At 33.6% G+C, this 25,703-nt stretch overlaps 1 protein-coding gene across 14 annotated transcripts in view; it reads right to left on the reverse strand.

The window, feature by feature from the left end:
* Pcdh15 (protocadherin-related 15) overlaps positions 1-25,703 on the reverse strand; it is a 453,622-nt gene that overhangs the window by 111,342 nt on the left and 316,577 nt on the right. For all 14 annotated transcript variants that reach the window (XM_013017079.1, XM_013017081.1, XM_013017082.1 and 11 more), the window contains 3 exons: positions 16,298-16,603; positions 12,860-13,084; positions 3,693-3,809 (listed from right to left, as the gene is read on the reverse strand). In XM_013017079.1, coding sequence (XP_012872533.1) covers positions 3,693-3,809; positions 12,860-13,084; positions 16,298-16,603 — 648 coding nt within the window. The remainder of the gene's footprint in view (positions 1-3,692; positions 3,810-12,859; positions 13,085-16,297; positions 16,604-25,703) is intronic.

Consider the following 25,703-nt stretch of genomic DNA (forward strand, 5'->3'; position numbering starts at 1 on the left):
GTAATTATCATAGTGTATGTTTATAGGTAAGTAACAAATTCATCAAAAATGCCAATATTAAACATGTTCTAATTGCTTCCTTACTTGAACAAGAATCTTACAAATTCCCCAAAATACATTAAATGGGAAGAGTGTGTTATCAATAAGAAGTTAAGTTTTCCTTGTTTCCCTTGGCTTTGCCCCTTGAACATGAGTAAAAAAAGTGAACTTCATTTACTAAAGCCTAACGGTCCATAGTAAATAAAAGATGCTGCTATAAAAGATACTGCTATAATAAGCATTAGCCTGTCCACAGGTACAGCTCCAATCTGACAGTGTGACCTGCAGCTTCAATTAAGAATAAAAATATGCAAATGAAAATTACCCTTGCAGTTTTGTTTTGTGAGAATGTGAAGTGATAACTCTCTAGTGAACAGAATAGAAATATTAACGATTTTTAGTATCCCAAACAATCATTGATTCACTCTTCAAATCTTGTGAGAATTGCATAAAGCTACTGCTGTCACAAAAGCAAAACAGAATAAAGAAGTTCTAACAGCTTTAGTTCAGTAAAGGAGAAGAGATACCCTGTGAGATTTTTCTTTACTCCCTCTAGAGCATATAGTCTTGCACAACATGGCATTTTATAATTCTTAATTTATATTCAGTAGTAATGCTCTCAATAGCATTCTGACCAAACCTGGCTTTACCCTCAGAAACTTCAAAATATTTTATTGTCACTTCATGATTTCCATTAAGTGTTTCTCACATAATTTAACAAAAAGAGGCTGCTTTGAGGAAAAAAAATATGTAACCTCTACAAGTAAATTTTGTCATTTCTCAATAATAATAGTAGTACATAGCGGTTATTTACACTATGTGTAAATGTGCATCATCATATTAAATTCTCAGGCTTCAAATGACCAAAATACGGTCATCAGACATTAATATTTTTTTCTAGAATCGTGTACAGCCAAATACCTAAGAATTGGGCATACTTGTCAATAGTGAAGAGTATAGAAATTAGAATTGACTTACATATCCCTTCAACTAATTAACTTTTCCCTTATAGACTACTATGTTGTGGACATAAAGTTAGATACGGTATTTTAAACAGGAATGATTTTCAGTCCATGTTCTTAAAGACTTTACATTGTAGTTTGAAAGGGAGATCCTTAAGTAAAGACAACATGACAGACGATAGTTTCAGGCCCTGGAATTGGAATTGACATTGGAATCTGGACAGTTTTGAACTAAAAAGCATTTGTTTAAGCAATAAACATTTACAACTGCAACAGAGTACAAAATGTGCATGGAAACTCCTTCAAATGCATATACTGTACAAAATTGCAAGGAAAAAAACAATCATAAGATTAATATATGTACTATAGAACTTATCTTTCAAAATTGTTCTTGAAATTCAGTTTTTATTTTGGATCGGTGTGGGAAAAGGCAAATTGTTCAATTTTCTAATGCAAAGGAACTGATTTTCAGAAATTATTCATAAGCTTAATTTTGAATAATAGCTTCCCTGAAAGATAGTTAATGTTTCATGCATAGAAACGGAATCTGAGAGGCATGTACTTAGTAACTGAAATAGGCACACTAAAGTATTTTATCTGAATGATTGTACCCACCTTTTCTCCAATGAAAGCTGGGATTAAGTATGAAACATTAAAATGTACTACAGGACTGAAAATGCAAAACTGAAAATGTCTTCTGAAGAAATAAGACATTTAATTTTCTATCTGTACTAAGACTTTGAGGTTTGCTTGAAGAGACTAACAGCCTCCTTAATTTAAGTTTCTTATCTATGCTACTGAACTTAACACGATATTAAATTCTGCATTGATAAATATTTCTTAGAAATTAGTATGTTAAAATGGTGTGTTTAGCTGGATGCTGGTGGCTCACACCTGTAGTCCAAGCTACTCAGGAGGCTGAGTTCTGAGGACTGTGGTTCAACTGCATGAGGCTTTTATTTCCAATTAACCACTAGAAAAATTGAAGTGGTGCTTTGGTTCAGGTGGTAGAGTACTGTCTTAGGCTGAAGGGCTGAGAGACAGTGCCCAGGCCCAGAGTTCAAGCCCCATAACAGGGAAAAAAAGCTGTGTTGGCTTATATACATTTTATATTCTGAGTTATAATTTCCACTTTTAGTTCTGTCTAGTTTATATTGATTGCCATTGTCCTGAGAGCAAAGTTGGTTTGCACAGTGAGTAGTGTGCAGCTGTGCTCAAACATATATATCATACAAAACTAAAGGCATACAACTGATTTTTATCATATATTGTATTGTCTCACAGATCACTTATAAAAACATACTTAGCAATAATTTAATATTTCCCCTCCATTGGGACATTCAGGTCTATGATATTCTGTATATCATATTTCTCAACATATGATAAATCAGTTTCAAAGACATTTCAGAACCCATGAGAAATTGAATTTTTTAGTTAAAGGTCATGGCCTTCAATGTTAATATTATTTCTTTTCAAGACCTTATAGTCACAATAGGCTTTTACGGCTTGTCACAGTGGAACTGAAAAATGTTACAACTGCCGTTCATATTTTTACTAAATAAAGGCATTAGAGAAATCCTATTTATATGATCACTTATGTGATTCAAGGCTTTTAAAGTTTTTCCTTACTTTTCAAAAATGGTTTATTTAATACTTTCATTTATATTTTTCAGAAATTATCAAGCACTGATTTATACCATGAGCTCTGCCACTGTAAAGTAATTTAATCTTTAATATTTAGTTTTATGAATATAAAATACTTATAAAGCACTTAGGAGTTTATGGAACACATTTTTATACAAGTATTATAGCTATTATGCTTTTTAAAATATAGTAAGAAAGCACCATCAAAGAAAGTTTACATAATTTTGCTCCAATAATATCTCAGTTGAAAGCCTTTTGTCTTTATTGGCACTTTGGTATTTCTCAGAAATAGTAAAACTCTGTATGATAAAAGGCTCTATTAAATATATTCATCAAGCATACGGATGTTTAAGTTTATCAAAATAGAAACACCCAGTCTAGGTTTTATCCTTTGTGTGCACTTAGAATTTGCCAACAAGATAAAAGTGTATAAATAAAAAGGAAAACACAGCCGGGCTCCGGTGGCTCATGCCTGTAATCCTAGCTACTCAGGAGGCTGAGATCTGAGAATCACGGTTCAAAGCCAGCCAGGCAGGAAAGACTGTGAGACTCCTATCTCCAATAAACCACTAGAAAACTGGAAGTGGCGCTGTAGCTCAAGTCGTAGAGTGCTCGCCTTGAGCTGAAGAGCTGAGAGACAGCACCCAGGCCCAGAGTTCAAGCCCATGACCGACGAAAAAAATAAAAAGGAAAACACTTCAGTATACAGCCTATCCACATTACAGCAAGCTTACACCTTCCTAGATAAAAAGTTCCAAATGGAAATGATTCCAAATATTAACACTTATTTCCACATACATTTATCACTGGTACTAGATGAGCTGATAAGTAATAAAGCTTGAATTCTAATTTACTCCAAAATGCCAAAATTTAGTCAGAGTTATTTGAAATACAGCCTGTATCTGTGCATGCAATGAACAAGAGAACAGAGATAGACAAGAATACAACTCTCAGGTGCCACCACTGAGATGTAGACCATACAGTCATGTCATCTATGAGGGGTTTTCCTCATTACACCCAGAATATTTACCAAGGCCTTGTACTTACAGGAGGGTCTGCGTCTTCAGCATAGACTGTGGTGATAGGGGTACCCTTGACTGCATCTGGAGCCACCATGCCCTTGTAGATACGTTTACTAAACACAGGAGGGTAATCATTCATATCCTGCAAAACACAATTAAGAATCAGGTGCTTCAGTTGTAACTAGGTGAAGGACAAAGTGATTGGCTTGACTCTGCCCGTTCATATCACACAACCCATTTGCCACTGTCAGCCTTCTGTCCTCCCAATTCCATTATGGTCACTTCAGTCAGGCACCCAGAGGAAAATTGCTAGAGTTCCTATACAATATTAATGTGTGTGATACCAATCGAAGGGCATTCCACTGCAGTAAACAGTTATCAGCCCTAAATATACCTTTTAGAGGCCTGAAACTTTTCCAAAGCACTTTTAAAGTATGATGGAACATTCTAAATTGGGAACATCAGAACAAAATCTAACTTCTACCAAAAAAATGAGAAACTACATTACAGAAGTGAAAATTATTTTTTAAAGTATTTTGTTGTTGATCTGAAAAATGGTGTGAATATGTTTCTGTAGGAATTTCAAGGTATTTTCTATGCTAATATCTTCTAGGACAAATATTTTCTATCTATTATTAGATAAGTATTAGAACATTTCAATGCAAACAGACTTATCGTTGAGTTTTCCTCATTTATGTAAAATAATAAAAGGAAGTTTTTTTTCAGCACATCGAAAGATGGAATTTAGCATTCCATCTTCCTGCAGATAGAAGAACAATACTTCACTTATGGGTATTTTAAAGTAGCTTTTTTATTTATATGTGTGTCATTTTAATTTCACAGCTTGAAGATGACTACACATTTCTATGTATGTTGTCTTATATATTAGGTAATACTTGTTACGGGTCTTTCAGTTTCAAAATCAAATTCTAGGAATTGGGGGTGGGTTAGTGACACACAAAACGATGTCCCAGTTTTCACGTGCCTTAACTGCTACGAACTACTAGAGAGCATGACTCACAAATTCACTGGTAACTCTGTATAAATTAACCTAGCTATGTGGCAGAACCAAAACAAAGAATTAACTTCTGGAAAACAAGACCATATTTTCTGAGCCAGATTATCACTTATAAAGAATAATATGTTGTTTTCTCAATAAATTATGCTCACTAAAGTTTCAGGTTTTGAACTCAATACATTTAGACAAAAACTCAAATGTTTTAATTATATATATTCTTCCCTCCAAATCACTTCCTTTTCTTTTTATTTTTCAGGCACATTAAAATTTTAATGTTTGGGACTGGGAAGTTGGCTGAGTAGTAGAGTGCTTGCCTCATATGCATGAGGCCCTGGTTCAATTCCTCAGCACCACATAAGCAGAAAAAAGCCGGGAAGTGGTGCTGTGGCTCAAGTAGTAGGGTACTAGTCTTGAGCTGAAGAGCTGAGGGACAGTGCCCAGGCCCAGAGGTCAATCCCCACTACTAAAAAGAAGAAGAAGAAATGTTTATTTGAATGGGGAGATATTTATCAAAAACTAGATGAATCATGCAGTACCAGAACACTGAATTAACATTAATCTTTCCTTTGTATTATATAGAAAATTAATTTGCATAGATCACATTATAAGAGCTAAAACAATAATGAGTATTTTGTAAAAAGTTTATGCCCTTTCAAATATATTTAGGATATAAAAGAGAAATCAGACAGATATAATCTGTAATTAATCCATATATAACAAAAGTCTGATTCTAGATTAAGTGAATTCCTAAATTCAAAATAAAATAATCTAGCAAAACTTTGCCAAGAAATAAACAATACATTAATGTATGTGGATAGTATATAATCACATGGAAATGTGTTCAACATTGCTGTTCATTAGTGAAACATAAAAAGGCTAAAAGAGGTTATTTTTTGCTTTTTTTGCTTTTTTTCACTTCTTTTCCTTATTTCCTATTAAAAACAAAATATTTTATTTTGACAGAAACAGTAATTTTTTATACAAGTTAAATTAAAAGCCTAAATGAGAACATTATGTTTTTTTTCTTTTTGTAGAGAAGGTTTGATTAGTTATTGGTCAATCTGTAACATATTACAGGAAGGGATAGGTGAAATACTAGCACTCCTTGGCACAGGTCAGAACATCCTAAGAAAAGATTTAGAAACACAAGTTAAAGAAAGGCTGGATAAAAGGGCTTCCATCAAACTGCAGAGTTTCTACAGGACAAAGGACATAGCTACCAAGATAAATAGAAAGCCCACAGAAGGGGAGAATATCTGTAATAGCTTTATATCAAACAAGGATGTCCAACCTAAAATACACTTAGAACTCAACAAATTAAGCCCTCCAAAAACAAATCCTCAAAGAACAAGAACCCCCTTCAAAAATGGGCTAATGATTTAGAGAGACTTCTCTGAAGAAGAAATAAGAATGGCCAATAGACACATGAAGGAATGTTCCACATCACTGGCCATAAAAGAAATGCAAGTCCACCTCATACCAATTAGAATGGTCATTATCAAGAAAGCAAATAATTAGAGATTCTGGCTGGGATGTGGCCATAAGGGAATGCTACTACACTGTTGGTGGGAACATGCACTTGTTCAATCACTCTGGAAAGCTGTATGGAGGTTCTTCAAAGACATAGAGCTTCCTTATGACCCAGCATTTCCACACCTAGGCATTTACCCAAATGACAACAAGTCAACCCTCACTAATGCTACCAACACAACTGTGTTCATTGCTTACCATAGCTAAGATATGCCTCAGTGTATGAATGGATCAAGAAAACATGGAACTCTATGCTTCTATCAGAAAGAATATCATTGTTCAATTTAAAAGAAAATAGAAAGATTTTGACAAAAATTATTTTAAGCAAAGTAAACCAGATCCAAAGAAACATAGGTTGCATTTATAATAATTTATAATAATTAGAATAAGTCTAGGATATTCTTAGGAGATGGTCATAATTGCGCAATAGCTACATGCACATGATCATATAAAATAATGCTTATGGAAATGAACTCCAACAAATGAAAACAAAGGAAAAATAACTTCTAACAATTCAATAAAAAATCTCTTGTTTCCAATAAAGAAATAGGTTCTAACAATATAATAAAAAAATTTCTTCTTTCGTTTTCCTTTGGTTTATTCACTGACGTCACTTTTTTATTTCTATATCTTTTGCCTTGTATATTAGTTTATCTGATTTGGGGAAGGGACTGGGAATCACAGAAATGGTGAGACAATGGTTGAATCAATTCAACAGTCAAGGTGAACCAATTCAACAGTGATACTCCCTAGACACTATGTTGGAAATGAACTTTTACAACTTATGGGCATGGGGGTCAGGAGAGAAAGAAGTAGGAGAAAATGGGAGAGGGAGTAACTGTTCAACAAGAATTGTACTCATTACCTTACTTATGTAACTGTAACCCCTCTGTACAATAAAATTTAAATTAAAAAATAAATGAATGCATGAATAATGCATGAAGGGCAGAATCTGAAAAGGAAATGAGCTAAGGCTGTTAAAGATATCTATAATGAGACTGTGTAGGGTATTGATTGGGAGGATATAGGCAGGGAATAAACTTTCAAAGTGTTTGCAAACATATTTCTCCAATACTTTCAAAAGTATCAATTAATTTAATCAGTGAATTTTATAACTAAAAATGTGAAAATCTTTTGAATACTGAGATTGTAACTTTGGGATATTAATAGAATCCTAACTCTCAACATGTTTTTTTTTCTGAATTTACAAATAAACTCAATGTGTTTCTGGAATGGTTTTCTTCTTGCACTCATAGAAAACTTTACAGCTTGAATACTAAAAGATACTTTCTCTTTGTTTTCTTTCTTTTTTCTCTTTTGTTAAATCTGATGCTTCCTGATGCAACTGCAATGCAAGTGAATATATGCTACATACACACGTGTGTGTGTTTTGTGTGTGTGTGTGTATTGTGCACACATACTCATGTGAGGTACTGGAACTTGAACTCAGGGATTATGCTCATCCTTGGCTTTGGCTTTTTTGTTCAAGGCTGTTACTCTAATACTTGAGCCACAGCTTCCCTTCTGACTTTTTGCTGGTTAATTGAAGATAAAGACTCTCAAAATCTTTTCTTCTAGGGCTGCCTTTGAACTGTAATCCTAGAACTAAGCCTTGTGATTAGCTAGGACTACAAACTTGAGCCACCAGAGCCCAGCTAGTTGTTTGTAATCTGCCTTGCTAAGAAAGTATTCACTAGACACACTGAAGTGAATGTAAAGTGCACATTTTAAAATAATCTGTCCTCAGAAACTGATTACCCACAAATCTTAGACTATAAATACATGAACATTATTAAAGGATTTGTTCTTATACTTTTGATTTTGTTTGCCATTGCAAGAATGGGGATAAAGCAGTGATGGTGTATTATGTTGTAACAGCATTTCTTTACATGTCACACTGTACATATTTGGGAGTATAATCTTTTAATTGTGGTATATTCAGAAAAGAATAGCTTTTCCACAATGCATTATTTTAGATGAGGAAATTTTTGAAATGCAATGCCAACAAACAATCAATAGTTCATTATATTTTTGCTTCAGGGACTTCTAAAGAAAAAATATAAATCTGTTTCTTGTATAAATGTCTTATTATGCAATAAATTAAGGAAAAACTCAATTTCTAAACCATGTGCTTCTCTGTAGCTTACTATTCCACTAGAGGGAAGCATTGGCAAAAAGATACTTCTTGTAATCTTACAGTTTGCTTTCTGTGGTTATAATTGTTGATCTAAACACAAATTAGTTTTAGTTTTCAACAATGAACTCTCAATGTTACAATGTTGTCAACTAGCGTAAAACAAGTATTTCATAATACTTCTTTTTTTTTTAACCAGTAAAGCTTGTCACTTTTTTCCCCATATATCCAGCAAAGAAAAGTGAACTTGAGGGTACAGTTAGAATTAGCATGCTGGAAGAAAAGGTATGTTTCATTTATTTGTTTCCTAAACTGAAGTTCAAAATAATCACAGAAAACATTTCTACTTTAGCATGGCTAAAATAATTTTCAAAAAAAATTTTTACAAGCAATTGAAGAAGACAGAAACCATTTGGTAAATCTGCAAGAGAAAAACAAGTTAAATTTTCCACAAAAAATAGAAGGACATTTAGAAACGAGTTTGAAAGTACAGGTAAAAAGAATTTTATGTAAGAGCATTTTCCTTGATAGAAAAGTGTTAAGTTGTTATAGGTTGCATCTCTTTTTTAAAAGTATTTAAAAAAAAACTAAGATGATTTTCTTTGTTGCTTTGTATGTCCCTCCCCCACTGTATAAACCATGCTTTCACTGTATTTGATGTTGATATAATTTGTGGAGGGGAAGGGAAGAAAGAAATAGTTTAAATAGGGCACAGGTAGACCCATTGAAACAATGAGATGTACAAGTCGTTATGTCAAAAAACGAACTTTACAACTTTGCAGGGAGTATGGGTATTGGGAGGAGGAAGAAGGATGGGAAGGGGAAACAGGAGGAGGTAACAATGCTTGATAAGAAATGTACTCATTACCTTGGACATGTAATTGTAACCCCTCTGTACTGTATTATTATCATAATAAAAATTATAAAAAAACCTAATGTGAGCTCTAATTTTCTTAAATTCTTATGTATGTTCTAGGAAGAACCATAGTGTAAGGTTGTGGGTGATTTATACCTCTAAGATATGCCCTTGAAGCCTATTTGACCATACTGCCCTCATAATGTCTAGGAAATGACATAAGTCCCTTAATGTCTAGGAGCTGATACTTTTTCTTATTGGGCAGACTATTGGTTCTTCAGCCTGTGGCCAGTCAACTCTTCTAATTTTTTGCATTCTCCATCAAGTTTTGAATAAATTTGATAGACAAGGCAATAAATACTTGTTCTTTTCTTATACAAAAGAAATTGCTTTTGTTCATTTTCAAAGTGAGATTTTCCACATGCTTTCCCTGTGGTGATTGTTTTGGGTACAAATATCTCCTTAGAAAATACCATGCAATTACATTATCAGCAAAACAGCTTGTCAGTACTGTGAAGTAAGCAAACCAACAGCAGAAAATTTGCAAGCTGAGGGAAGCTCTACTTTAGTGGAAAAATGAGATTTGTATGCTAACCTTTCAAAATAATGATGATATTTGTAGGTTGTTCAATAATATATAATAGAATTTTACATTTTTATTCATGTATATTAGCAAGAAACATCAGGATAAAGGAAAACAAGTGAGAGTTTGAATTTGGGAAATGTTCCTGAATATTTGTTATGCTACTACTAATTGTAAAAGCAATGTAAATTGATTGTCTATATGTGAATTAAATATTGATTAAGCTTTGTTTAAAATGTACAATATTTTAAAATACCTATTTTACTTTAGAATATAAAAAAATTTCATCAAGTTGATAGTTCCAGATAGAGAATAAAGATTATTTAGCTGCTTATTTTTCAGTCACGTTTTTAGATTCATTTCAAATCTGCTGCTCCCTTCCATCAAAACAATTCAGGCAAATCAAGACAAACTGATTCCAGACTAGCTGCCTCAGGTTCTAGCAGTTATCCTCATACTCCTGAGAAACAAAGTTAGGCTATTTCTTTATCTAATTTTGATTCTGGGTGGCAGGCTAGAAAATCTTAAATCTCAATTCATTTATTTTTTGCCCTGAACCATCAAAAATGATTCATCTTTCTAATTTTAATATTTAGATGTTCTATTCTATCAAAACTATTTGGTCTGGAAAGGACAGATAATGCTGTTACCCTCTAATTTCCATTGAGTTCAGAAGATATTTACTATCACTGATCCATAAATATCCCTCCTACCTTAGCCTTTCCCATCTGTCTTTCATGGCAGAGTTATAACCAGCAATATTATTATGTTGTATGGAAATTTTTTGTGAACATACTTTTAAATACCTAAATTGTATAGCACAACAATATGCTAAAATAGCATTTTGGAAACACTACTTGACTTTTCCCATGGCTATATATGAGTTGAGCTAGAATTGAATGTTAGTTTTCACGTTAACTAATTTACTGTTAATTAAATTAATTTTAATTTTAATGCTATCTGTCTCTGAGGATATAATATATATGTATATATATATAATATCTTTTAAAAATAAATTGAAGCTGGCCACCAGTGTTTCATGTTTGTAAATCTAGTTGCTCAAAAGGCTGAGATCTAAAGACCTTGAAGTCAAAGCAGACACTCTGAAAACATTACAGGATGGAATAGGAGAAACCCTAGGTCTCCTTGGCTCAGGCTGAAATTTTTTGAATAGAGACCCGGAAACACAACAAATCAAAGAAAGGTTGGACAAATGGGATTGCATGAAATTGCAGAGCTTCTGCATGGCAAAGGACATAGCTAGCAAGATCAGTAGAAAGCCCACGGATTGGGATAAGATCTTCACTAGCCATACAACAGATAAGGGTCTCATGTCTAAAATATACCTGGAACCCAAAAAATTAAACCCCCCAACAACAAATCCTCAAAGAAACAACTGCCCAATAAATAAGTGGGCTAAAGACTTAAAGAGAAACTTCTCTGAAGAAGAAATAAGGATGGCCAATAGACACATGAAGAAATGTTCAACATCCCTAGCCATAAAAGAAATGTAAATCAAAACAACATTGAGATACCACCTCACTCCAGTTAGAATGGCAAAAATCAAGAACTCTAACAACAACAGATGCTGGAGGGGATGTGGACAGAAAGGAACCTTACTTCATTGTTGGTGGGAATGTAAACTTGTTCAACCACTTTGGAAAGCAGTATGGAGGTTCCTCAAAAGACTTCACATAGAATTCCTCTATGACCCAGCAATCCCACTTTTGGGCATTTACCCAAATGTTTACAAACAAGACCACACTAAAGCTACCAGCACAACTATGTTCATTGCAGCATTATTTACCATAGCTAAGATATGGAACCAACCCAGATGCCCCTCAGTAGATGAATGGATCAAGAAAATGTGGTATATATACACAATGGAATTCTATGTCTCCATCAGAAAGAATGACATTGCCCCATTTGTTAGGAAATGGAAAAACTTGGAAAAAATTATATTAAGTGAAGTAAGTCAGGCCCAAAGAAACATAGGTCCCATGGTTTCCCTTATTGCAATATCTAGTATATGTATGAGTCAAGCGGAAAAGGTCAGATAATGTGATGTCAGGAAAATGAGCCCTTAGATATGTATTTTAATGTTTTTTCTTTCATGCATGTGTTTCTAACACATTTATAAGATTATCTCTTTGTTGCTTTTTTTTTCCTCCCCCACAGTATAACCCCTGCTTTCACTATATTTGATGTCAGTATAACTTGTGGAGGAGATGGGGAAAAACCAGTTGTTTAAGGATACAGGTGGACCTGATGCAACAATGAGAAGTACAAGTTGTCATGTCCAAAATGAGCTTTACAACGTCGGTTCCGGGAGGGGGGGTAAGGAGGGGAAGGAGAAGGATTGGGATTGGGGGGGAGGGGGGAGGTTTGGAAGGGATGTGAAGGGTAAACCAAAGGAGGAGGTTGCAATGCTTGGTAAGAAATGTACGCATTATGCTGCCCATGTAATTGTAACCCCTCTGTACAGTATGTTCACAAATAAAATTAAATTAAATTTTAAAAAAAGGCTGAGATCTGAGGTTCATGGTTCAAAACCAGACTGGGCAGAAAAGTCCTTGATTCTCTTATCTCCAATAAACTACTTTAAAAAAAAAGACCAAAGGTATAGCTCAAGTGGTAGAACACTATCTTTGAACAAAAAAATGTAAGAGACAGAGCCTAGACACTGGCTTCCAACCCCAGGAGTGGAACACAGACACAAACACACACAGACACATATAAACAAGCAAACAAATAAATGAACTATAAATTTGTATCCCAGACACTATAGAATTTGGACTAAATTGTGTACTTTTCCAGTTCTGATGGAAGTCATAGAGCTTATGAGAATAACAAAGAGCCACTCCATAAATGCATGCTTAGTGTCATTCAAATTCATCTTTTATACTTAAATCATAATTATTTTGCCAGTCTTAAATATTTCACCTTAAAAAATGATATCACAGTCTGTACCCCTGTGTTACTATGAAATACTGCAAAAAGATATATATGTGTTAGAAGCACAAGTTACACATAGAAGAAATAGACAATGGGACATCACTGATATTTCTTACCTTTATAATCACTGTGACAGTTGCAATACCAGGTGGCATTGTTCCATAAATATCAAATGCTTCCACAAGAAAGGTGATTGTTGCTTCCTGGTCTGGAAATGCCTCATAATCCAAACTCCTTAACAGAGACAGTTCTCCTGTAAATGGATGCAGTGCAAACATATGCTTCACTTCTGGGCTTCTTATTCTATAAGACACATTTGCTCCAAGGTCAACATCTTTGGCCTGAAAAAGGTTAAGTAAAGGAGTAATGATATCAACGGCATTACCAAAAATAGAAGAATTCAAGACTGATATACAGTATGCCCTGTGTAAATTTATTGATGGCCAAAAGATACATATATATGTGTATATATACAAACACACACACACATATATATATATATATGTATGTATAAATTTTATTACCAGGAAAATGCAAAGGGAAAGGGGGAAGAGCTGGAGAAAGAAGATAAAAACAGGTTTTCCCATTATTAGACCTACATTACACAAATTAAATAAATCACACTAGAAGAAAGAAATATGTCCTAAGTTTTTTGTTTGTTTTCTATTGATTTAATAATAATGAGAATAGTTTAAATGAAAGTAACTGAGTGATTTCCATAAACATAATAGTGTTGAAGGTTATTGAGAAATGTAAAAGATTATTTTTACAAAGATTTTGCAACACCTTCATAGAGATTACACCCTCTGCATTTAATACCTACTGAGTAATTGTTATGTACAAAGAACTGTGGAGAGAACCGTGATGAATTAATACACAATTTACTCCCTGTAGCTTACGGCCTCAAAGAAGAAACCAAATCCAAATATGAAAATAAAATGAAAACAGTGACAAGTCATTTGAAAAGCACTATGAATTAGGATCTAGAGGGGGAAAAAAAGGTTCTTAAAATAAAAGTGCAATTGAAATTCCAGGAGGACAGGTGGGGATAAGCATCTAAAGGGGAGGAAGAAAAAGGAAGCAAGAACAAAAAGAACAACAAAAAAAAGAAAATCAACAAACAGAATACGAGAGTTGACTGAATTCATCCATTAATATAAACACTTTAAGGTTCAGTTTTGTTCTCTTCAAACAATCATTAACATCATGACTAGAAAGCTACCATTAAAATATTCAAATTATTATTCTATGTTTCCATCTTAAATTGTCTTGTGTTATATTCCACTTTTTGTCACTCACATGTTAATCAATTCCTGTTGATTGTGACAAAATAACTAAAATAATCAAATTATAAATAGGAAATATTTAGTTTGGTCCTATTTAAATATGCAGTCATTTGACCCTGTTATTTTGAGCTGAAGGTGACCTAATACCTCAAGAATGGAAACACATATCAAAGACTTACCACCTCATGGTAGCTGAGAAAATATCAAAAGAGATGGGATGGTCTGGGTTTCCAAGGCCTTTTTCAAGGACCTAACTTCTTTCCCTTATTCCTTTCTCTAAGATAAAGTCTTGAATACATAGGCCATGAGGGAATAATCAAAATCCAATTTATATTAACATGAATTTCTTTATATATGAAAACAAAACTCTGCTGTTCTGGACTTTCAGCTCTCCAAGGCTCATCCTGCTCCTCCATGATTTTTTTTTTTTTGGTCAAGATGATGTTCAGAAGAGTTACAGTTACATAAGTAAGGTAATAAATACATTTCTTGACAAACTTGTTAGCCCTTCCCTCTTTTTTCTTCTACTTTCCCTCTCTTCACCACCCCCTAGTTGTACAGATCATTTCTAACATATTGCCTTGTGTATATCACTGTTGCATTGGTTCTTTGTCTCATCCCTTCCCTTCCCTAATTCACATAAACATAAATACAATACCGGGATACCAAAGTCAAATACAGTGACCACAGGGGAGATATCATAGCGGGTAGAACATACAAAAGAAACAAAAAAAATCACATTGTACATGAAAAACAACAACAACAAAGAAAAACCTCTTGTGTCCATATCTTGGAATTCATTTTGTTTATTGTCATCTTATATGGTCATATGTGCATAGCTATTGAGCTATTCACAGTGGTTGTTTTGTTTTTGTTTTATGTTACTTTAAATAATATTTTGACCTTTATTACTTAGTAACTATGAAATGACCCTCAGCTCACAATTTTAAAATAACTTTCTTCTGCAAATGATCTTCATTCTCAGGATTCTATTAAGGACTTTCATGTTAGTTTCTAGTCTACTAATCTGCTTACTAAACCAGATTGAGAACATTGGAGTCAAGAAGTCTGTTTCTGGCTCTCTAAAGTTAGCACATGACTGGTGTTCAGTTAAATACCAAAGATATATGCTTGATGAATGGATTTATGGATGAAAAATAAATAGAGTAGTACATACAGAAATAATCTTTTCCATGATCAGCATATGACTTATTTTGATATATTGATGCTTGTTGCTAGAGTAAATATTAGATGGGTTGAATGATGGAAGGACTAGAGATTCTTGAAAGCCATGATAATGAAATTCAAGTTGTGCTCTGCAGATGGAGGATAGAGTTATTTTTCTAAATTATACCTCATAGACTTTCTGTATCAGAAGTAAATGGACTATTACTTCAAAATGCAAATTTCTTCCATCTGAGCTACTGTATGAAACTGTTCCGTTTCCAGTAATATTATAGTTGGCAAATGAGAAAGTATCATGTAGATGGAAATACAATTAAAAAGGAGATTGATAGCCCTGAAAGATGCTTGATATGCATTGAATGTGGAAAAAGTGATAAGGTAATGAGAATTCTAACTGTAAATTATAGGGGTGACATATTATGCACGTAAAATACATATATAGAAAACTTTAAAATGAAATATACATACACACATACACAAGCAAACGAATGATTATGATCTTCCAGGAGCACAAAAATAAGGGTAAAAAGTACATTGAAACACTGAAACAAATACATGGAAGGTTGGTGTGGTTTAGCTTGTAAGTTTTCCCTTTCAATTATGTAGAGGCAGAGGAAAAGATCATAGTTTGAGGCTGGCTCTGGGAAGAGTTAAGATTCTATTTTAAAAATAATTAAAAGCAAAAAAAAGAGTCGGGGATTGGGATGTAATTCAAGTATCACAAGGCCCTGAGCAAAACCCAGAATTACCAATAACTTTTAATCCATTGGAGATTTTTTTTCTCTATTGCTTATAGTATTACCACATCATAAGACCTACTGCATTGGGTACCCTTTTTTTATACAAATGAACATTTTCTCTTCCTATTTTATGGGATCTCCCTGAAGAAAGATTGTCACATAAAATACAGTGTGCTGTATATGAGACATACTTACACTAACATTTCCTCTTTATTAATATGAAATTATATTTTTACTGGCTATATGGTGCTAGATTCATTTTTTTCTTGCCAAATTTAGCAATCATCTTCTACCTACCATCTTACAATGTATTATGCATGCAATTCTTGCTTTATCTACATACCTCTATTTGAAGGAATTTGGTTCCAGCTGGCAGATTCTCTTCAACAACAACAGTATATGTTGTGTTAGTGAACACTGGGCTGTTATCATCAATATCCAAAACCTTGATCGCCAGTGTTAGAGTTGAGTGGCGAGGATGTACTGCTCCATCCGTGGCTACAACAACAAGTTCATAGTAATCTCTCACTTCTCGGTTAAGTTTTACTGCTGTGTAGATGCTGCCATTGGATGTGATGCGAAAAAGATTATTGAAGTTACCCAAACTGTAGTACACTTGGCCATTTATTCCAGCATCAGGGTCAGTTGCCTAAAGGAAATGAAAAACACAAGAATTTATATTATTATTTTCTGGTAGCCCATGGACAAATTATGACATTTTTCTAACAAAATAATCTTTGTTTTCCTCTAGAGGAAAATTTAAAAGGTAATGAAGATGTAGTGTACAATCTAAGGCCTGAAAGAAATGTTCCACAATTTACTTAAAATACTCATGACTTATAGTTGGTAATATTGTTAGGGAAGCTGTGATATGATTAAAAAGCACATAAAATAGTAAATTTTTCATTTATTGTCCTTTCAGTAATGGATTTTTTAATACTAAAGAAAAAAGCCATCTAGAGTTTAAATAATGCAATATAATTTACTGAGTAAGAATAAAACACATGGTTTTCACTCAAATATTTACAAATTCATTTTCATATTTAAGTAAGCTCAATTTCTATATATTATTTAATTGTCATGATATTCTTAGTGAGTAAATATTATTGGGCCCATTTTTTAAATGGACAAAATGTGGAATATGGGGTTATACTTGCCTAGATTTATACACAAAATCAAGACTACAATGACATAGTTTCTAGTGCAGGACTATATATGAACAAGAAAAGGGTTTCCGTTCTTATTCAATGAGTATGTGAATTCTTAAACATGGCATTGTATCATGAGAAATATTTAAAATGGAGTTTAATTGAAAAGAAAGAATTCAAATCATCTGCATGTTCAGATAATACAACCCTATTCCTAAGGACGCTGAAGAATTCATCACTTACCTTTTACACTGAATATATTGCCAATATCTCGGCACAAAGTCACCATAAAAAAAATCAGTAGTTTTTGTGTATACTAATGATTAACAGGCTTCAAAAGAAAAGTTCAATTCACAATAACCTCGAAATATAGTTAGGAATGGAATTGGAGATAAATCAAGTAAGTAAAGTTCTCAACAATAACTATACAACTTTGAAGAATAACTTGAAGGAATACGAGAAGATGACAAAAAAGTCTATGCATGGCAGAATTAATTTTATGAAAATTACTACGTGCTGAAAGCAATTGATAAATTCAACTCAATTCCGCATCAATATCCCACTACCATTACTTCCAAAAATAGAAAATCAGTCCTAATATTTGTATGGGAGCATGAAAAACCCCAAATATTTGAAGCCATCTAGACATTTTAAAAAAAAGCAATACTGGTGTGAACATAATGCCAGACTTCAAACTATATTACGAAGCCATAGTAATAAAATAACACATAAAGAAACATGAAAACAAATGCTACAAAGTAAAAGACCCAAAAATAAATGTTTTTAACATGCAGCTAAAGACATCTGATTGACAAAGGAACCCAAAAAATGTACATTGGAAAAAATCGCATCCTCTTCTACAAACGGTGTTGGCAAAATGGAATATCCATTTCTATCTCTCATTTTATATTAATAGCAATTCAAAGTGGATCAAAGATTTCAACAAAAGACTTGAATTTTGATATTGCTATATCAAGCTTATGTTGACAATTTAGGATAATATTCTCAGATCGAGATCATTAACTTTAGTCCTATACAGCACATGTATATTTTATGATGATATGATTTGTTGAGAGAAAACTTCCAAACAGATGTTCAACAGGTAGGCTGAAAGTAAATGTTTTCTTGGGAATCTGCATCAAAAGGGATCCTTAATTTCTTTGAAATCCATTTATTTTAGTTAAAATGTAAAGAATATGTCAGATAGCATGCACACAGACAAACACATTTATATTTTTTGGTTTCAGTTACAACCATTGACCTCACTGACTTTCTAACCACTAATAGAAGTGAAACTTGTAGAACATATGACTGTATATTCTTCAGGGAATGTTGAAATTACACATAAATTTGTATGTCTGGCAAGAGGGCTAAGACGTTTGTATAAAGTAAGGCTAATTTGTTCCCTTCACATGTCTAATTAATAGAAGAATAAAAATATTTTTATAACTTTAGCAACATGTGCTAGGCTCAGCAAGATAGTTTTACATATTTATGATTATAGATAAATATGTTAGTGTTAGACAAGTGAATATTACTTAGGGTTTCTTTTTATCAGCAGTATTGTGAAGAATTTGCATCAAAGTTTAATATCTAGTCAAACAGTTCAGTATGTGATGCTGTAATAAAACTATTAATCTTCTTACAAATCAATTAAAAGTTAATTAAAGTTGTTAATAAGAAATATATTTCCAGGCACCAATGGCTCACACCTGTAATTCGAGCTATGCAGGAGGCTGAGATCTGGGGAAGCTGAGATCTGAGGATCACGGTTCAAAGCCAGCCCAGGCAGGAAAGTCCATGAGGCACTTATCTCCAATAAACCAGAAAACCAGAAGGGGTGCTGTGGCTCAAGAGGTAGAGAGATTGCCTTAACCCCAAGAGCTGAGGGACAGTGCCCAGGCCCAGAGGTTAAACTCCATGACCGACAAAAAAAAAAAAAGTACACTTGTCTTTTCTCCTTATACTACAAAAAGAGTAATAAATGGTAGTGAATGCAACTTTATCATCATCTATCCATGGTTAGCACTTTTTATGTAATATTTACCTTTGTGCCAAAGCTTGAATTGTTTCTACCTATTTGTGAATGCACATTCCTGGGAAATTAGCTGCTAGTTTATTGTCAAGTAAAGATCATTGAAAAGTTACTATAAACCACTTTGGAAAGTAGTATTGAGGTTCCTCAAAAGACTCCACATAGAGCCCCTCTATTACCCAGCAATCCCCCTTTTGGGCATTTACCCAAATGATCACAAACAAGACCATACTAAAGCTACCAGCACAACTATGTTTATTGCAGCATATTTACCATAGCTAAGATATGGAACCAACCCAGATGCCTCTCAGTAGATATATGGATCAAGAAAATGTGGTATATATACACAATGGAATTCTATGCCTCCATCAGAAAGAATGACATTGCCCCATTTGTTAGGAAATGGAAAAACTTGGAAAAAATTATATTAAGTTAAGTAAGCCAGGCCCAAAGAAACATAGGTCCCATGGTTTCCCTTATTTGCAATAACTAGTATATATATGTCTGAGACAATCAGAAACGGTCAGATAAGTTGATGTTAGGCAAAATGAACCCCAAGATAAGGACTCAAACGTTTTTTCTTTCTTGCTATTGTTTCTAACATATTTATAAGATATTTCTTTGTTGCTTTGTTATGACCCTCCCCCACCGCATAACCCCATAACCCTTGTTTTCACTGTATTTGATGTTGGTATAATTTGTGGAGGGGAGGTGGACTCATTTTCGACATTATGTCGAAAAACAAACTTTACAACTTTGGCACGGGAGGGGAGGTGCAGGAGGAGGGGGGGTGGGGAGATGGGAAGAGATGGTAAGGGGAAACAAAGGAGGAGGCAATAATGCTTGATAAGAAATGTACTCATTACCTTGCTCATGTAGTTGTAACCCCTCTCAACTGTATTTTCACAATAAAAAAAAAAGACCTTACTGGAAAGAATACTGGATATTTGTCAGTAAAAAATGGAATATTTTAATAACAAAAATCAAAGTATATATAAAAACAATGGAGAAATTATTTAGGAAGAAGTCAGAGCATGTATGAGGGCATTTTAGATTGAAAGGATTTTGAATAACTGTATACATTTCTTAGCATGTCACTTGAAAGACAGCAATAAATTATATTCCTTAAATAATAATCATTTTAGATACTCTGCTGCACAATCCTCAACTTCAATAAAAATAGAAGCCCATTTTGGACTTCTTTAGTCCTTTATAGATCTACATGCATGTCTGTATGGAGAAATATAATGAGTAAATAACCACTGGAGAATCTAATATGTGTGTACTTTCTACTGAGACATTCATGGGCTAATTAGGGGCTAATTCCAATTTAAATTATTGTTCTCAGATTATTTAGAGAAAGCACTAATTCAGCTTATTCTGACAAATGCAACAAACAGTTTTGAAGACAAAAGGAAAATATTATAGTTATTATGGAGGTGTGAACTATCACATACTATTAATTAAACCAGTGCGAAGCACTATTTTTTGCTTACTCTTAACAGCAACTTAAGAGGCCATGCACTCTTTTCTCACCTAGAAGCAAAAACCATGGAAGTTTTTGAGTAGTTAGGTCCTATGAAGACACTTTGTTGGGTATTTTTAATGGCATTATTAGTGGAAATGTCTTTTTCAAAAACTATTTTCTATCAATTCAGAAAGTACAAAGCAGTCATCAGTTGAATGTCTTTAAAGGAAGCCGAGTTATTTCAAGGACTATGATGGTTAGTATGAAATAATTTAGTGTTTTACAATAAAGGTAAGATATTCCTCTCTTTAAACACATCATTGAACAATGACTGAGGAGTACAATGACTATTTAGAAGGTAGAATCCATAGTTAAGTTAAAAATGTAAACAGAGTGAATAGTTTTTCGGTAACTATTGGAGGTATAAAATACTCAATCCCTGCCAATCTAGAAAGTCTATGTTTAAACTAATGACTTCTCAAGGGTTCAAGCACAGATATTTTCTACAATGATGGAATGAATTTAGTGAGCAAATTATTCTAAGTTCTCTTCCATCATTAGTAAAGTGATGATAGTAAGGAGTACTTATCTCACCATTCTTGAGAGGTTTCATAAATATTAAAGTAATTTTAGGGTCATCCCTTATTTCCAATATCTAGTATATGTATGAGTCAAGCAGAAAAGGTCAGATAAGGTGATGTTAGGAAAATGAACCCTAAGATATGTATTCAAATGTTTTTTTTCTTTCATGCATTTGTTTCTAACGCATTAATAAGATTATTTCTTTGTTGCTTTGTATGTCCCTTCAGACACTTTCACTGTATTTGATGTCGGTATAATTTGTGGAGGGGAAGGGGAAAACAAGTCGTTTAAATAAGGATACAGGTGGACCCGTTGCAACAATGAGAAGCACACATTGTCATGTGGAAAACTAACTTTACAACTTTGATGGGAGGGCGGGGGGCGGGGAAGGGATGGGAAGGGTAAACAAAGGAGGAGGCTGCAATGCTTGATAAGAAATGTACTCATTATCTTCCCCATGTAATTGTAACCCCTCTGTACAGTATGTTCACAAAAAAATAAAAATTAAAATTAAAAAAAAGAAAATATAAGGAAATGAATGATTCAATTATAAGTAACTGAAAAAAGAGTATGTTAACTATAAAAACAAAAGTGATGCATAAATTAAGTTAGTATTCAACTAAATTCATAACAGATAAATTTCAATTGAAAATCATATCTGATAACATTGCAGATATTCCTACAATGAAAAATGTTTGCATCTGACAACAGAAAAGTTATTTTTGAAACATGTATTCCATTTGAAGATAGAAGACATGGGTAGCTTCAGTTGCATTTTAAAATAATGTCATCATAGTTTGAGAAACAAATGTGGACATCACTGGGTGAATATTTATGGTCTTGTAAGTCATGAGACTTTAAAAATACTACATTATTCTCTGTTAATGGTATGAGTTATTTCATACTAAACATTCCCTTACTTGTAATTACTGCAGATTACTATCTTACCATCTCTAAAAAGGCAAATTCAACCCATAGATATCAGCAAATAGTATTTCCAGAGATAAAATCATTAACAGCTTCCTGTATTTTTATACAAAGCTATATCTCTGTTAGTTTATTACCTTTTTCCTAGTCTAACATGGAGAAATTGCAATTACATCATCATAAAGGATGGCTTAGATATTCTCGATGTTCAATTCCTTACTGATTCTTTCCAATTTGAGATAACTATCCTTCTACAAAGACTGCCTATCATCATGTATTTATTTAGGTCTGTATTTACAATTAACTGATTACCTATATTAAAATTCCAGCAACTTGAGACCAAATGATAATATTAAAAGCATATACACTGTCATCGACTTTATAATATCTATTCTTCATAATATTCAATGAATAGTTGTTGAATAAGTGGGTTATTAAAGACCTCATTTGACCAAGCAGTGGCCATCTTTCTGAAAATTTAGCTGTATTTTCCAGTATCAAACGTTTTTACTCCTTGTTAAACAAATTTGCATTTTATCTTGGCACTCAATGCTACACATGATGATCTGGATTTAACCTTGTATTACACATTTATATACCACAACTAAGTCCCTGACACAATCTCTTTTTTTCACTAAGGTTGTTTATTACAAACATAGTAACTAGGTTCCAAGCAATTTCAAGACCTCATGTTACCAACCATGATGTTTATCTATTTTCTATGCAACATCTACCATTAATTCCCAATGCCTATACTCTACACTGGCTTTAGTATAGAAAGGAGACAATAGAAAGTAGCTTTATCTATAGAACACTATAGTTCTTAAAGCTTATGGTTGATAGGGAAACAAATCACTTATACTTTCGTTTCATTGGTGAAGGCCAATGACATGACCAAGGATGGTGTCGCACAGGAGACAAGCAACCTCTTCACAGAATGAGTTAAAAACAAATCAGAGTCAACCAACTTTATTTTCCTTGAAATTCACCACAACCTCTCTTACTTTCCCTGATGAGTTTCTGAGCAACCCAATATAGATCTTTCAAGGATAGCTCCAGTTCTAATCTAATCTTGCACTTAGCAGAAAGTGTTCGCTATTATTAATACAGGTTGTGCAACTCAACATTAGGTTTAAAAAGCCATAGTAGAAAAATCTATAAATTGCTTGGTGAGAAAATGAGAAGTTGAGGAGAGATTAGAATATGGACAGCAATTTTTAAAAAGCAAGAAAATGGAAATGAACTACCTTTGTGAAGTTAAGATAATAGTTAATGCAAACAGAGTGAGGTGTAAAGTGACGGAAGTCAGTGTAGGCTGTTCAACATAGCTTAGATCTTTCTCAATTCACATTCACTTCTCTGCCAACAATTTACTAAGGATTAGGAAGATCACAGTTTCTACTACTTTAGGTGATAAACTTATTTAATTTATGGAAACAGAAGAAATAATTTCCATTTCCTTATTGAGTTCCTGGAACTATATTTATAGATAGCAGGAAAGACACATATAATATAGGTTTCTTTCTTTCTTTCTGGGCTCTGTCCTTCAGCTCTTCAGCTCAAGGCTAGTGCTCTACCACTTGAGCCACAGCACCACTTCTGGCTTTTTTTCTGCATATGTGGTGCTGAGGAAACAAACCCAGGGCCTCATGCATGCAAGGCAAGCACTTTTTAAATCTGAATGTATGGATTACACTTCTACTGTGCTCCTCAAATTCCAGCTACATGGTCCCAACATATGTTCATGTGATCCTGATTATTACACAGTCAAGAATCATGGCCAAAAAGGGAACCCTAATGCATCAATGCTTGGAGTATAAACTTGTTCAACTACTTTGGAAAGAAGTATGGAGGTTCCTCAAATAAATAAGTGGGCTAAAGACTTAAAGACAAACTTCTCTGAAGAGGAAATAAGAATAGCCAATAGACACATGAAGAAATGCTCAACCTCTCTACCATAAAAGAAATGCAAATCAAAACAACATTGAGATACCACCTCACCCCAGTTAGATTGGCTATAATCAAGAACTCTAATAACAACAGATGCTGAAGGGGATGTGGACAGAAGGGAACCTTACTGCATTGTTGGTGGGAGTGTAAACTTTTTCAACCACTTTGGAAAGCAGTATGGGGGTTCCTCAAAAGACTCCACATAGAGCTCCCGTATGAGCCAGCAATCCCACTTTTGGGCATTTACCCAAATGTTTACAAATAAGACCACACTAAAGCTAGCAGCACGACTATGTTTATTGCAGCCTTATTTACCATAGCTAAGATATGGAACCAACTCAGATGCCTCTCAGTAGATATATGGATCAAGAAAATGTGGTATATATACACAATGGAATTCTATGCCTCCATCAGAAAGAATGACATTGCCCTATTTGTTAGGAAATGGAAAGACATGGAAAATATTATATTAAGTGAAGTAAGCCAGGCCCAAAGAAACATAGGTCCCATGGTTTCCCTTATCTGCAATAACTAGCATATGTCTAGGACAAGCAGAAGACGTCAAAAGCTCTGTACATATGACCATATAAGCTCTTGCTAAGCGAAATGAACCCCAACATAGGGACATAAGATATTTTATCTTTCTTGTGTTTCTTTTTAATGTGCTTATAAGGTACTATGTGATTTTTTTGTTTCTTTTATATGTTCTTTCCCCATGGTATAACCTCTGTTGTCACCGTATTTGATTCCAGTGTACTGCATCTTGTATGTATATTTTTCTAATTTGGGAAGTGGAAGGGAAATAACAAAATGCTGAAATAATTTTTCAGGATGACCTTTTGTAACAATGAGATGTACAAGACACTATGTTGTAAACAAACTTTACAACTTTGAGGGGGAGGGAGGAGTTGGGGAGGTGGGGAGGAAATGAATGGTAGAGAAAAAACAAAGGAGGGGGTAACAATGCTTGATAGGAAATGAATCAGTACCTTGATCATATAACTGTAACCTCTCTGTACAATATCTCTACTATGATAGATAGATAGATAGATAGATAGATAGATAGATAGATAGATAGATATTATCAAAAAAGAATCATGGCAATTTGTCAATTTTATATAAGGTAAGGTGCGGTCAGTATTTCCTTCAATTTCAGTAGAACTGTTGGTTCATCAAGTTTAAAGCATTGTGAATTTATGAAGTCTAAGATATTTCATCAATATCCTTCAGCTTTTCTGGTAAGCTATTTGAAAACAAATCAGATTGGAGATTAACATGTGGAGAAAATACTCACCTAGTTATACACTTTATTTTGCTGTCAGTACACAGTAAATTAGATGTAGGTTTTATCATTCATTGGCCAAGTAAAAATCTCCCCTCAGCATAATGAGATTTGCTTTGTGAAATGTTATTTTTATGGGAGATTATTGTTTCACAGGAAGTCTAGTCAGTGAAATTAAATTGTATAACAGACCTGCAGTCTGGAATAGAATGTCACTGTATCTTTATCTCTACAAAAAAAAAGAGGTCTATAAATATAGCTACCAAAGACCTATGTAGGTAATAGAGAAGAAATGTACTGACTTATAGCAAACCTAAGGTCTATAGAATCTAATGGAGACTGAAGCTACTGTCCACT

Source organism: Dipodomys ordii, unplaced genomic scaffold (genome assembly GCF_000151885.1).
Source record: "Dipodomys ordii isolate 6190 unplaced genomic scaffold, Dord_2.0 Scaffold34, whole genome shotgun sequence".
Lineage (NCBI taxonomy): Eukaryota > Metazoa > Chordata > Mammalia > Rodentia > Heteromyidae > Dipodomys > Dipodomys ordii.